Here is a 14,364-nt window from a genome sequence, read left to right as displayed (position 1 = left end):
AGAGGGAGGTGGGAGCCATTGTGGGGTTTTGAGCAGGCGAGGGCCAGGATCTGACTTAGGGTTTAGCAGGATCCCTCTGGCTGCTGGATGAAAACTAGGCTGGAAAGATGGAGGGGTAGAAATGACGAGGTGATGGTAATAGTCCGAGTCAGAGGTCCGCAAACTTCTGTCAGGAGCCAGAGAGTAAATATTTTAAGTTTTTCAGGGTCAGACTGTCTCTGTCTCAACTAGTCACTTCTCCCGTTGCAGGACAAAATCAGCCACAGACCAGAAGTAAATGAATGAACATGGCAGTGTTCCAATAAAACTTTATTTATACAACAGGTGGCAGGCCAGATTTGGCTCCCAGGTCATAGTTTGCTGCCCCCTGGTGTAAGTGGGAGGTAATCATAGCTTAGACCATGGTGGGAGCAGCAAGGGAGACTCTTTCCCGAGACTCTTTCCCTTTGACATGTTAAGTTCCTGTTTCCAACCAGATTTATTATCTTCCGGATCTTTCCATTTTCATTTATGTGTATGGATACATTCGTATATAGTATCTCATTTTGTTTTTCAGTTCCGTTCGGTCGCTCAGTCATGTCCCACTCTTTGTAACCTCATGGTTTTTAATCCGTGTAGACCCCGGTGATACCGGCTGTCTCCTTCTCTAGTCTGCCGCTTTTTGCCCTGCAGGACGTCTTTGTGCTAGCCTAACAATCTCCGTCTTCCTTCTGAGCGGCCGGGTGGGAGTGTCCTGAATGGATATACCACAGTTCATTCCGCCGTGACCCAGTTGAGGGAACTGCAGGTGATTCCAGCTTCTCACTGGGGTGAACGGCCTCCTTGCGCAGGACTCTGTGTGTGTGTTTCTCTGGGTCAGAAAGTGTCAGTTCCTCAGCACCACTGCGCCTCACCAATGTCGAGGCCACAGGAACCCCCCACTCTGTCTTGGAAGGGTGTTCCTGCTCAGATCCCCCCCCCAAAATTATAGTCACACTTTGAGTCCAGAGAGGCCAGAGGCACCCTGGGCAGTGAGAAGCTGGCATCCTCAGCGTGAGGATGCCCATCCCCCACGCAGCCCAGTTGAGGAGCCGGGGGTCCTTGCCCCCAGGACCCAGCCCAGTTGAGGAGCCGGGGGTCCTTGCCCCCAGGACCCACCCCAGTTGAGGAGCCGGGGGTCCTCGCCCCGGGACCCAGCCCATCCTCACATCCTCCGCCCTGTCCCGCTCCCCTCGGTGCCGGCTCGCAGGTAACTCGATCCCGGTCAGCTGGCGGAGTATGAGGTAGCGTCTAGCTGAGCGTCATGGTATTTTATTAAGCCCGAAATGTGATCGCTACTGTTGTCGCACTTTAGCGCCCCCAACAATCCCCTGGCAGATGAGAAAACCAGAGCCTTCCCGCATGCCTTTCCCCTGACGTCAGGGAAAGTGCAGGGAACCCTGCCCGGGGGCCCGAGAGCCTGGGTGACTCCCCAGAGCAGCTTTCAAGCCTGAGGGAAGGACCGGGGGCCACTGGGCAGTGTTTTTCCAATTTCAGGCAAAGCAACGGACTGGGGGAAACCTGCTATTAATTTCTCCTCGGTGCCTGGGTCTCGGAAGTCAGCACTGGCTTTTCAATACAGTCTTCGTTAACCTATTAGGATGGCAGGCCCTAGGATCCTTCCATCTTGATGACGTTGCTCCGGATCGGAGGTCTCAGACAAGGATGCCCAGGGGGGCCCAGGTGAGGTAAAGTGAGGAAAACCCAGCAGAGGCTGTGGGGGAGTGGAGATGGAGCTTGAGGCTGTGGATGGTCAGGACAGAGGCATGCAAGCCCTGCCTTGCCAGAGCATGTAAATTCTCAAAGTAGCAGAAAATCTGGAGAGACAGAGAAAGAGGGAGAAGAAGGGAGAGAGAAGGGAGGAAGGGGAAGTGAGGGAGAGAGGCAGGGAGAGAGACGGCTGTTGTTCCAAAAAATGTTTTATTGTTTTAAGACAGTTTGGGCTAGATGAGATACACCTCCTGGCCAGCTTGCAAGCTCTTCCCTAACTGAACCTGTCAACACAGCAGTGAAATTGTCCACCCTGTTCCTTTGTCCCTCCAGAACTGCACTGTGCAGTGGAATTTTCTGCAGTGATGGAAACGTGCGCCATCCAGCATGGTAGCCATTGGCTCCATTTGGCTATGGAGCCCAAGAAATAGACCTAAGGAACTGAATTTTCTATTGAATTTTTTAAGTTATTTATCTTGCACTGCACTGGGTCTCCACTGCTGCACATGAGCCTTCTCTAGTTGCAGCACGTGGGCTTCTCACTGCAGTGGCTTCTCTTGTTGCAAAGCCTGGGCTCCAGGGTGCGTGGGCTCAGTGGTCGTGGCACACAGGCTTAGTTGCCCTGTGGCATGTGGGATCTTCCTGGAGCAGGGATCGAACCCTTGTCCCCTGCATTGGCAGGCAGATGCTAAACCACTGGACCACCAGGGAAGTCCTCTATTTAATTCTAACTAACCATAAAGAACCACGTGTGGGGACTTCCCTGGTGGTCCAGTGGCTAAGTTTCTGTGCTTGCAATGCAGGGGCCCTGGGTTTGATCCCTGGTCAGGGAACTAGATCCCACATGCCACAATTAAAGACCCTGCATGCTGCAATGAAGATCAAAGATCCTGCATGCCCCAACTAAGACCCTGAGCAGCCAAATAAATAAAGTTAAATATTTAACAACAACAAAAAAAAGAACCACATGTGACTGATTGCTACCGTATTAGATAACGTGATTATAGAACCTTTTCAGTCAGAGGTATGCCATCACAACTCTTTAGGAAAGAACACGCCGTCTCAGGGACAGGGATCAATTATACCACCAAGAGATTAGAATCCTGGGTGCATGGAAAGAAAGGCGATGTGGAATCATACCTAAAAACGGTTTAGGTGTCAGCCAGATGTCTGCTAGCTTGAAGAGTGGTCATTCATTGCCTCCCAGGTTTTTTTTTCCCACTACTACCCAAAGAGTCTCTCAGTCGGGGTCACCGCTGAGCATCCACTATGTCATTTGCCCTCTGGTCTGGCTGCCCTCTGCCCAGGGCTGACCCCAAGGAAGCCCCTGGGTGGACCTCCCTGCTGTTGTTGCCATCCAAGCATGTCAGAGTGCACCACCCACCCCCAGGGACCTCAGACACACCAGGTCCCATGCCACAGGACCCCAAGTCCTACTTTGTCACTGCCACAGAACTGTGGGCAAAGCAGGCCAGGGACTCTGGGCATAAACCTCTTCCCAAGCCAAAGGCTTCAGCAAACCCCCTTCCAGTCCACAGCCCCATGAGGAGGCCAGGGAGGGGTCAGCGCCACACCACCCCTTCTTCTAGGTTCTGACCTTAATCCCCACAAAGCCACCCAGGCTTCCCCAGGTACGACTGTCTCCACCCTGCCCCCTGTATCTCCATGACAACCAGGTTCCCTCTGTATATCTTTCACAAGTGATGGGAAGGTGGTTCCGTTATCCCCCAGCAAAGCTCCTGTCCTCAAAGATGAATTCCAGCCTCCTCCTTGTGTAAAAAGAAATCTGCTCAAGATGTTGATAGCACCATTTTTTCCCCCAGCGTGTCTCCTCCTATGAGGAGTCCAGGGATGTAACAACCAGTTTTTTTCTCAGAGGTCAAGCTCAGAGTTCCACGTGTGTCTTCTCTCTCTAACAGTCTTTACTAGGAGGTCTCTACGCCCTGAAATTGCCTTGCAAAAACCAAAACGTGGATGTTTACAAATCTTAACACAGTAATCAAAGCTAACATTTATGTAGCACCAGGCTTTTCTTCTCTAGTTAACCATGTAAGCAGGTTCTATTGTTATCTCCATTTGCCAGTCTGACCTCTGAGGTTCAGGATGGCTGTGTCATTTGCTCAAGGTCACACAGCTAGGCAGTGGTTAGGTCCAGGATCCAAACCCAGGCGATCAAATTCCAGAGCCTGACTCTATAATCAGTACCATGGTGGCATGCACAGCACACTCATGATTTTTGCCTTATAGATCTTTCACCTGAATGTACTTTATGATGGAGGTGGAGCTCTTCACAGGATTGGTGGGATTTGCATGTGGCCTCCTTGGGGGCACTGGCATCACCCTTGCCTCTTGGTTGCCAACTGCAGAAAACCCCTCTCCACTCCCGTAAACAGAAAAGTCCGTGTATTCCTTTCCTGTGACTGCTGTACAAATTACCACACGCTTAGCGGCTTAAAACAACACCGCCCTAGAGGTCAAACGTCCAAAATCAATTTCACTGGGCCGAAGATGTCGGCAGAGCCGGTTTCTTCTGGAGGCTTTAAGAGGAGAAACTGTTTCTTTGCCTTTTTCTACTCCTGGCAGCTACCTGTATTTCTTGGCTTGTGGCCTCTTTCTCCACCTTCAATGCACCTCACTCCAGTTCTCTTCTCTGTCATCAAATAATACCCCTCTGCCTCTTACTTGCAAGGACCCTTGTAATTACATTCAGGATCCAACCAGCGTACTCTCCCCATCTCGAGATGGTTAACTTAATCACATCTACAGAGTTCCTTTTGCCCTGTGAGGTTCCTGGGATTAGGACATAACACATGTTGGGGGGGGCTGCGGTTCAGCCTACTATAGTGGTCAGGGTGGCCTCTCAGTTGCGGCGGGATAGAGCGAGTCATGTGATCGGACCTCATCCCCCTCTCCAGCTCCCAGACCTGCTTTCCTCTAACAGCCCCAGGCTTAACCCCACCATCCAGCAGCCTCAGGGAAAGGAGAGCTCCTCTTTCTCAAAAGTCCCAGGGCTGGTTCTCATTGGTCCATCTGAGACCACACCCTCATCTCTGAAGCAATCACTGTGGCCAGAGGACCCTGGGTCTCTGATTGGCCGAACCTGGGTCACGTGCCCACCAACGTCATCCCCTCCTCTCTGCCTTAACTGCCACGTGTTAAGGTATTTCTGCAGAGAACATGAGTGGTGGCCGGCAGCTTGTTACTGGAATCCGTTGAATGGCCAGCGCTTGAAAGGGTAACCTGGCACATAGCAGACGTGAAGCTGCTCAGTCGTGTGCGACTCTTTGCGACCCCATGGACGGTAGCCTACCAGGCTCCTCAGTCTGTGGAATTTTCCAGGCAAGAGTGCTGGAATGGGCTGTCATTCCTTCTCCAGGGGATCTTCCCCACCCGGGGATCAAACCCAGGTCTCCTGCATTGCAGACAGACAGACGCTTTACCCTCTGAGCCACCAGGGAAGCCCAAACTATATGCCTGGCACATAGTAAGTGCTCAATAAATGATGGTCACAGATGGTGGGACTCAGAGGGGAACTTGGCAGGGGGTATCGCCTGAAGCTAATGCTTGAAGAATACAAGGTTCACTAAGCAGATGAAAGCAGAGGGCCCTCCACACAGAGGAAGCACCTTGAACAAAGCACAGGCTTCCACGGTATGGCCATGGTGGCCGTAGGTCCTAGTGTACCTGGGGACAGAGGGAGATTGGATTGGTCCTATTTTGTGCCTGTCCTCCCAGTGTATTACTAATAGCAGCCCCCTTTATGCTGCAAAACTGTCCGGGAGTGCATGATAAATTATACAGTCCTCACCACACCTTATAGCCAAGCAGCTCCTTCATAAGGAAACCAAAGGCAGAAGAGGATGAGACTTACCCAAGGTCACCCAACATTTAGTAGCAAAGTCTGGACTGGAATTCAAGACTCCTGACTCCCAGTCCAGTGCTCCTTCACCCTCCAGCTTATGAAATCAGCTCTCAAAGCCTGCATCAGCTTCACCAGTCACACATCTCCCTTTTTCTCTTCTTGCCAAATTCTCCATAGGATTGTGACCAGATCCACGTGGACGATGTCTCATCTGATGACAATGGGCAAGATTTAAGGTAGGAATTCAGGGAATTAAAAATGCCCCTTCTGGTTGCGAATCAAGCTCACCTATCACTGGGACGCAGAGAGGAGGCTGGTTATCAGTGAAGGGTGTGCCTGCCTCCACCATAACTGGGACTTGTTTCTCTGAACTTAAAAAACACAGTCATGCCCCTGACCCTGTAGCTTCTTCCACATCATCTCAAATCACTAGAGCTGAGCTTTCCACAAATCCCCTGTAACTCTGCTTCTGCTGATATCTTTGTGGGTCTTTTCTTGCCCTGCTAACTAAAGTAATCCATGCATGGGGGCACGGGTTCAGTCCCTGGTCAGGGAACTAAGATCCCGCAAGAATAAACTAATGCATGCATATTGTAAAAACTGTCATACACCACTCCTAATCTTGCCTCCCAGAATCACTACCATCAAGAGTTTAGTACACCTTTTTCCAAGGATTGACTGCACTCATTAACATATATATATATTATTTAATATAAGATCAACACAGTCAATACTCAAAAATATTTCTTGAATGAATAAATGGTATGTTGGTTTTCTAGGAAAATCACTCCTAGGACATGAAGTCCAGAAATAAGGTCCCCAACTGCTCAAAATGAGACAGCTTCCTGAAGAATGTGGCTGAGGAATGTTCCAAGCCTGCCCACTATAAAAAAAAAAACCCTTGTTAATCTATGCTTATCAAAATGATCACTATTCAGCACCTCTCAGCCCATCAAAAGTATTGTGAGACCAAAACGATGTCTTGCTTGTGGGCCATTTGTGGTAATTTCGCTTAGCATTGGCTTCTGAGGTGTGTCTTCCAACTTAATCCAAAAAAAGAAATCAAAGTGTCTGTTACTGAGCCCTGCAAGTCTTTTCAAAGCCCAGCTCAATTAGAAGTGATTGGTAGGCATCGCCTGCTTCGCTTTAATTAGCCATTCAGAAAATCCTCTGCAGTCAGGCCTGGCCAGGACCAGGCTCCAGGGCCCGCCAGGACTGCTCAATTTATGGAGTAAATAAATCCCAGATCAAGGCTAATTGTGTCCTTTCCATGAAGTCATCCCTGGGAACCACTCTCCATTTCAAAGCAATAAGCAACCAGTGTTTCATTTTTATCCTTTCTGCTGTAGTGGCTGGCTTGCATCGAAAGCAGTGCCCCTCTGAACCCTGACTTGAGCTAAACTGTTGGTACCTCATTTCAAGAATCCACAATCCAAGGGTGTTTTTTGCCCCTAGGAGCCAAATTCCCCCTGTGTTCATTCAGGAAATATCTGTTAAGGACCTACTGTGTGCTAGGCATCAAACGCCCCCCCCCCTTTTTTTTCTCAGTTATAGTAAAAACTGAGACTGCCCTGGCGAACCAATAGTTAAGACTCTCTGCTTCCAAGGCAGGGGTCACAGGTTTGATCTGTGGTCGGGGAGCTAAGATCCCACGTGCCACAAAGGTGGCCAAAAAATAATTTAAAAAACAGTAAAAGCAACAGTGGTACCGTCCTTATCTTGCACCATGCCCTGTTCCAGGTGCTTCACGTGGCTTACCTCATTGCACCTTCACAGCAGTTAGGAAAAAGTGGCTCTTACCACCCTCGTTTTACACTGGGGAACAGGAGGTGCAGAGAGGTCACGTAACTTGCCCAACCTGACACAGCTGGTAAGTGGGGGAGGCAGGATTCATGGACACCCTGCCCTGCCCTCCATCTCTTGGCAGAACATCCAGCCATCTCCCCAGTGTGTCCGCTGAGTTTTAAGTCAGCATTTTTCAATAAATCCTCTAGCCTTTCTGCACTACCCAGGGAGGGGCTACTGGTGGCTACCCATCCCAGAGCTGACACCTGCCTCTCCCGGAGGCTCTGGGGTTAACCCGCCCACCGCTGCTCTGTGTAGCACAGACTCTCCTCTGAGCGGTCCCTGCGATACCAAGGGAGCTTCCCCAGCGGGTCTGATGCGGTGGATACTGGTCCGGGAAGTCGCACATGCGCGGTACCATCTCCCGTGAGTACCCAGGAGGTCGTGCCTGAGCTCTGCTTCTCCAGGGATCCAGAAGAGTTTGAAAAAGAAGAAGAAGCCACTTTTGAAAAGGAGGAATGTTAGGGTGAATGGATGCTCCAGCACCCAAGTTCACTGCCACTCAACCAAGGCCACAGATGGGTCTACATTCACACAGACGCCCTCTGTGCCTGCCCAGCTGCTCCTCGTTGGAGACTGAGGTGCTCAGACCACTGGATGGGAAGTGGTCTGAAGCTGTTCTTCCACAGACTCTTAAAAAAAAAATGGAATAGAAGTTGATAGAAATTAAATGAAAAAACAAAATTCTCTAGCAAGATGAGAACCTTGACTACAGAGGAAGGAGCATGTGGCAATTTAAAGCGTGGGTTCTTGGGGCATAAGATTCTCCTTAGTAACATTTGTATTTCAAACCTTATGAACATTCCCTCTTATAATTTCTCTTCCTAGGGACATGGTCTTTGTATTGTAATTTATCAAAATCCACTGACTTTCATAAAAAATACGTATTTTCCCAACATATGTTAAAAAAAAAACTCTAGTTGAATATCACTCATCAGGCTATTCGTATCAGTGGTTTTAAATACTACTCCAAAATGTGAAACTTAAATTTCAGGAAAAAAATGTCTTAATATTTTTTGTAAAATATTGTGAAATATCCAAAATATTTTCCCTTACTGCATCAATTGAAAAGAACTCATAAAATTTCCTTTACTTGATAAAACTAATGAGTTAAAATTTTTTTTAAATCCAGAGAAAGAGACCTTATATACAGCAAGCTATGTAATGATTTCCATTTAACATTAGACATAGCAGTGGTCACTCAGATAAGAAGTAACCTTGTATTTATCCAAACACCCAATAAAGCAAAATTCTCAGGTGGAAAAAGAAAAAGTGTCAATTCTAGAAAAGAGGAGCCCTGATGGGATAAAGTCACATAGCCCCTTTCTCATCAGGTTAAGAATGTGCTCGAAAAGTGCCCAGCACAGTGAATAATCCTTACTAAATGGCTCTCTGTCCCTTTGATTAGATGTTGTCTGCTCCCTTTTACTAGTTGGGCGTATTTTATTTCTCTTTAGCCCCTGATCACCGCCACCCAAGGGAGGGGCTGAGAAATAAGCGACAGCAACACGTCTGTGTAACAAACCCACCCGCATCTTTGGTGGGAAAGAGGAAGGATTCCATAATTTCACTTTCCAGTCCTCAGGAGAGATGGTCCCAGCTTGTGCAGGACTTCTGGGGCCAGCATCCACTGCGCCAGATCCGCTGGAGAGGCTCCCTTGCGGTTCAGGGATGGTGGGGAGGAGAGTCTGTGCTACACAGAGCAGCGGTGGGCGGGTTAACCCGAGAGCCTCTGGGAGACCCAGGTGTCAGCTCTGGGACCAGAGTCACACAAACAAGTTGTTAGAACAGCCACATCTTATCTCCAAGCAGAAAACATTTTTTAGTAATGTTCTCAAGATCTCAGAAGTTATGATGTTAAATACCATGTTACCAAGCTAGCGGTTAAACAAGCTAATTACACACAATCTGTATTTTTCTTTTTTCTTTTTTTTTGGTCATGCTACACAGCTTAGGAGATCTTAGTTCCCTGACCAGGGATTGAACCCACACCCTCAACAGTGAAAGCATGGAATCCTAACCACTGAACCACCAGGGAATTCCTCATCTATTTAAATCTGAGTAATTCAGTAAAAAGCAGAGCAGAGACTGTGATCATACCTATTTGAATCTACCGTCTCCAACTCACCACTTGCTGATATGACTTACTTGCTTCCAATCTTGTACACACTCACAAATGTCTGTGAAAAATGACCCAGGTGAATGCGTGTGTGTTTATGGCCATATGGGCAAGAATTTGTCTGAAGAACAGCTTCTATCAGCCCATTGGTATCTCTGGGATTGTCCATCCAGCCTCCTCTGGAGAGAATCCCAGCGTCTGCAGCTGAGCCCTTTCACATTAAGTCACCCTGGTCAGTGTCCTCCTGGGCCGCCTGCCCCGGTGGTGAAATTTGATTTCACATTTGAGGCATCACGTAAGGCATCTCTGTGGATCCTGCAAGGGTTTTGTTGTCACTAGTTTGATATTCAGGCTGAGCCCCATGCACAGGAGAGAAAGACCCAGCACTTCCCATTTCCAAATTCCCTTTTCTCTGTCGCAGCACTTGTGTTGAAATGGGGATACCTAAGGTACAATTCGCCAGTGTTGTTTCATTCCTAGTGCATCACATCTCCACCCTTAAACCCATCACAGACAATCCAGAAACAATAAAATAATAGGAAGAGAAAAACGTCAGCCAGTCCCCCCACCCCGCCGCCATTGAGAGGCTCTGGTACCACGCTGAACTGCTCCCCATGCCACACCCAGGCTTTTTCTCTCTGAAGAGACCTTCACTTTGGAAGTTTTTGGTCCACATATTGCCTTGTGACGTCCCGTGATTTTGCAGACCTGCACCAGGCTTCCGGTGGAGGGAAAGAAAATGGTGTTCCATGAGAGCTGGGGTTTTCCTTCTCACGCTCTAGGTGACAAATCACACACAATTCCCCCTTCTGGTTCCCAGCTGGCACTCCTGTCATTAACTTCCTGTGATGCTCTGACATGTCCCCAGGGCATGCTTCATGCTGACGGAGGGTTCTGTCTACAAAGTACCAGCAATCGACTCTGCCTGATTTTTTCTTTTTTTGGCTTCAGCGCTGTGCACAGGCTTTCTCCAGTTGGGGCAAGCAGAGGCTACTCCTTGCAGAGCACAGGCTTCTCATTGAGGTGGCTTCTCTTGTTGCGGAGCACAGGCTCTAGACTGCGGGCTCAGTAGTTGTGGCCTGGGGGGCTTAGCTGCTCTATAGCACATGGGATCTTCTGGGACCAGAGATTGAACCTGTGTCTCCCACACTGGCAAGTGGATTCCCAACCACTGGACCACCAGAGAAGTGTGACTCTGCCTAGTTTAAAAGATAAAATTAGTGTGGGGAATGCCTATGGAAAGACACAGAGATGCTCACAGCCGAGGAAGAAAAGGTTAGCCGCCAGACCTTTCAAGGCATGTGAGGCAGGGCAGATTTGGGGATCAAAGTATCAAGAGCTCACTGGTATTTTCTTCTGGACTCTTCTCTCGGGGTGAACCGAGGCCAACCACTTTTTTGGAATTGCCTTTCCAGCTTCAGATTCCAAAGTGGGGGAGAGAGAGGCTTTCCTTGGCTTGGCCACTGCATGCAGGAAACAGAATGACTGCTCCTCAAAAAAAGAAAAAAGAAAACAGAGATGTTCTTTGATACCAGAAGGAAAGAGAATGGATGCCGACTGGGCATGAGCACAGGATGCCACCGTTGTTTGGGAAGTTAATGAAAGCTCTGATCCTGCTTCTCCCACAACGCAGATACTCAGAGCATCCTCGCACGTTCGGGGACTCAGGCAAACATAAGCCCACCCACGAGTCTCCTGGTGGGAAGCTCCCACCTCCCCACAATAACGCTGTCTCTTCTCCCTCTGCCGTCTCCCCAGCACCTACAACTTCTCCGCCGATGGCTTCCACAGTTCGGCCCCGGGAGCCAACCTGTGCCTGGGCTCCGGCGTGCACGGCGGCGTGGACTGGATGAGGAAGCTGGCCTTCCGCTACCGGCGGGTGAAGGAGATGTACAACACCTACAAGAACAACGTCGGCGGTGAGCGGGCCGGGGAGAGGGCGCCCGTGGCGCTCAGAGGGTCTGCCTCCCTGGGCCCCGGGAGCACCCCCGGACCGAAGGGAATTCATCAAGAATGGATGCTGTCACTCACATCCCACCTGCGCGGCGCCAGGCTCCGAGAGGCCCGCAGACCCTAGCTCACCCGGGGTGGCCCTCATGACGCCCTCTGGGAGAGGGCACTATGATCTTGTCACCCCCACTTTGGGTCTGGGGAAGCTGAGGAAGTGATGACATGTCCTGCCCATGCATGATCACGCCTCCGGCCCCGCCATGGTTCTCCACCTCTGGTCCTCGGACCAGCAGCATCAGGGTCACTGGGAGGCTTGATGGAAATGCAGATTCTCTGGCCCCCACCTCAAACCTGTCAGATCGGCAGCTCTGGGGTGGGCCTGGCCCTCTGCATCTTGACTGGCCCTCCAGGTGATTCTGATGCTTGTTGAAAGCTTGAGGGCCACAGGCTTCAGACCTCACTACTCAGATTGTGGCCCCTGGAGCAGCCACATGAGCATCACCTGGGAGCTGGTGAGAAATGTAGATGCCCAGGCCCCTCCCAAGGCAACTGAGTCAGATCTGTGTCTTTAACAAGATTCCCAGGTGATTCGTGAAAACTCTGGTTCACAAGCTTGGCTCATATTGGAACCCCCCAAGGAATTTCCCCTTCTGCTTTTCTTGACCTGGCTGCCGCTTGGCTTCGGGACTTACTGAGTTCCCTGCGTGATTCTACTGTGTGGCCAAGTGAAAGCCACCAGCTTCAGTGGCAGGAGAGCGTTGGTTTATCACACTGAACAAGAAACCTGGAAGGCAGGCTGGAGGCAGGGTGGGTTCACCAATGACCAGGCCCTTGATCAATATTTCTGGAATTCTCTAGGCCTTTGACTCTTAACAGGTGAGGCTGCTTCTTCCCCGGGAGGTACATGGGGATGTTTTTGATTATCACAATGTCTCTAACCAGCTACTGGCCGGTAACGGGAATTAGATTTGAGTAGGCGGATAATAGAATCTGCCATCTACACCTTGACCCCATTCCCGGAAAGAGTAGAGTCCCGGGAAGAATTCAGGGTCTCCAACTGGACAGAATCCACTTCTAGTCCCAGCGCTGCCACTTTCTAACTCCCTGAGCCTTAGTTTCTTAAGTCTGTGAAATGGGGATAAAAATAATTCTGCTTCCCTGGTGACCGAAAGGTTTGTTGTTAATGCATACAAAAGGCAGGACTCTGTGCCTGGAATGCAGCAGGCACTCAGTAAACAGTAGCATTTAGCACTGGTTCCTTTCAGTTTCGCTGTCTTTTAGATTCTTCTCTGTTTGCTTTCTGCGGGTAGAGCATCAGTTCTTCAGGACAGATTTTCTGCCTTGTCTGAGGCTGCAGTCCTGGCAACAGCGAATGTTTATTGAGCATTTCCTCCATGTGAGGCTCTGTTACGAAGGCTTTTTTTGTCTAATAGCTTTTTTGCTCTTCACAACACCTCTGTAACAACTTTCTTTTACATAATTTTTCTATTTATTTCTTTTGGCCTGTGCTGGGTCTTCGTTGCTGCACAGGCTTTTTCTCTAGTTGCAGACAGCAGGGGGCAGCTCTCGAGTTGTGATGCAGGGGCTTCTCACGGCAGGGGCTTCTGTTGCAGAGCACCGGCTCTAGGGCGTGTGGGCTTCAGTAGTTGCGGCTCCCAGCCTCTAGAGCACAGGCTCAGTAGTTGTGGCGCACGGGCTTAGTTGCCTCATGGCGTGTGGAATCTTCCCAAATCAGGGATTGAACCTGTGTTTCCCACACTGGCAGGCGGATTCTTCACCACTGAGCCACCAGGGAAGCCAGGTATCAGTTTTTATCACGCATGTTGTACCAAGGTGGAAACGGCGGTTAGAGAGTCTCACAGCCCAGGCGGCAGAGCCAGTCCTGGGCCAGTGACTTCTCCACCTCTGCCCACACTTCACGGCCTCTCACACCCAAGCCTGTCAGCTGCAGGAGGGAAGCAGAGAGCTTCGTGGTCAGTCCTGCCTGCTCACCCATCTCTGCACACAGATGGAGGGAAGTGGGTGTGCTTGGAGTAGGGGTGACAGGGACCGAGTCAGCCAACAGAGGCCCTCAGGTCCTCATCCAACTTAAGCCCCAGGAAATGCCCAGGGCTTCTGTAGGGCTGTTCTGCTTTCCAATCAGCTCAGGGGAAATTATCTGATGTATCAACAGGCAAGGAGCTGGCGGCTGGCAGAACACCAATGCGCAGCCCCTTCTTGCTGCCCCGCCCTCAGCTATTTCTGCATCACAGAACCAGCCCAGTGAGGGCTGCGGCCGCCAGCCCAGGAGTCACTGTAGACAGCAGCATCCTAAGGGTTTCAGTAAGTGTGTCTGGAAAAGAGCAAGATACAGGATGTAAAGAGAAAATGCTTAATAAGTCAGCATCTGGGAGGCAGTGAATGATCAATCCATCCATCCATTGAGCCTATCAGTCAATCTCAAAATAAAATTTAGGTCACTGGACTGAAGTTGTCCTTGGGTGTCACCTGACTTGAAACCTCAAAGTACAATAGCTAGACTCCCTTTCTGTCACCCTACTTCCCCAGACCTCTAAAATGATAACTATATGTTTTTTTGCTTTGTCCACAGGCTTAATAGGAGCTCCCAAGAGAGAGACCTGGCTACAGCTCAGAGCCGAGCTGGAAGCTCTGACCGACCTCTGGCTGACCCACTCTCTGAAGGCACTAAACCTCATCAATTCCCGGTAGGTGGGAGCCCCCATTTCTCTTTGTGCCGCTGAACTTTCTCCCATTCAAGGCTGGTGGCCCCTTCACATCCACACTGGGACAATCGAACTCTCCAAATTCTCCCTGGCACACTTTCCAGACATTTGATAAAGCTGGGATGTACCAGGCACCA

At 49.9% G+C, this 14,364-nt stretch overlaps 1 protein-coding gene and 1 long non-coding RNA gene across 5 annotated transcripts in view; one reads left to right on the top strand and one right to left on the bottom strand.

Moving 5' to 3' along the window:
• EYA2 (EYA transcriptional coactivator and phosphatase 2) overlaps positions 1 to 14,364 on the top strand; it is a 235,240-nt gene that overhangs the window by 206,120 nt on the left and 14,756 nt on the right. Inside the window, exons 11-13 of the mRNA XM_044927574.2 lie at positions 5,768 to 5,826; positions 11,313 to 11,473; positions 14,095 to 14,209. Coding sequence (XP_044783509.2) covers positions 5,768 to 5,826; positions 11,313 to 11,473; positions 14,095 to 14,209 — 335 coding nt within the window. The remainder of the gene's footprint in view (positions 1 to 5,767; positions 5,827 to 11,312; positions 11,474 to 14,094; positions 14,210 to 14,364) is intronic.
• Positions 10,855 to 12,278, bottom strand: LOC123329142. 4 transcript variants are annotated; one of them, XR_006544337.2, is made up of 3 exons: positions 11,777 to 12,278; positions 11,320 to 11,453; positions 10,855 to 11,045 (listed from the first exon to the last, which is right to left on the bottom strand). It is a non-coding gene; the product is annotated as an uncharacterized LOC123329142 (long non-coding RNA). The 4 variants fall into 4 exon arrangements; XR_006544339.2 differs by having other exon boundaries at positions 11,365 to 11,453; XR_006544336.2 differs by having other exon boundaries at positions 11,849 to 12,278.

Source organism: Bubalus bubalis, chromosome 14 (assembly GCF_019923935.1).
Source record: "Bubalus bubalis isolate 160015118507 breed Murrah chromosome 14, NDDB_SH_1, whole genome shotgun sequence".
NCBI classification, from domain to species: Eukaryota; Metazoa; Chordata; class Mammalia; order Artiodactyla; family Bovidae; genus Bubalus; species Bubalus bubalis.
This window is presented reverse-complemented; position numbering and strand designations above follow the sequence as displayed.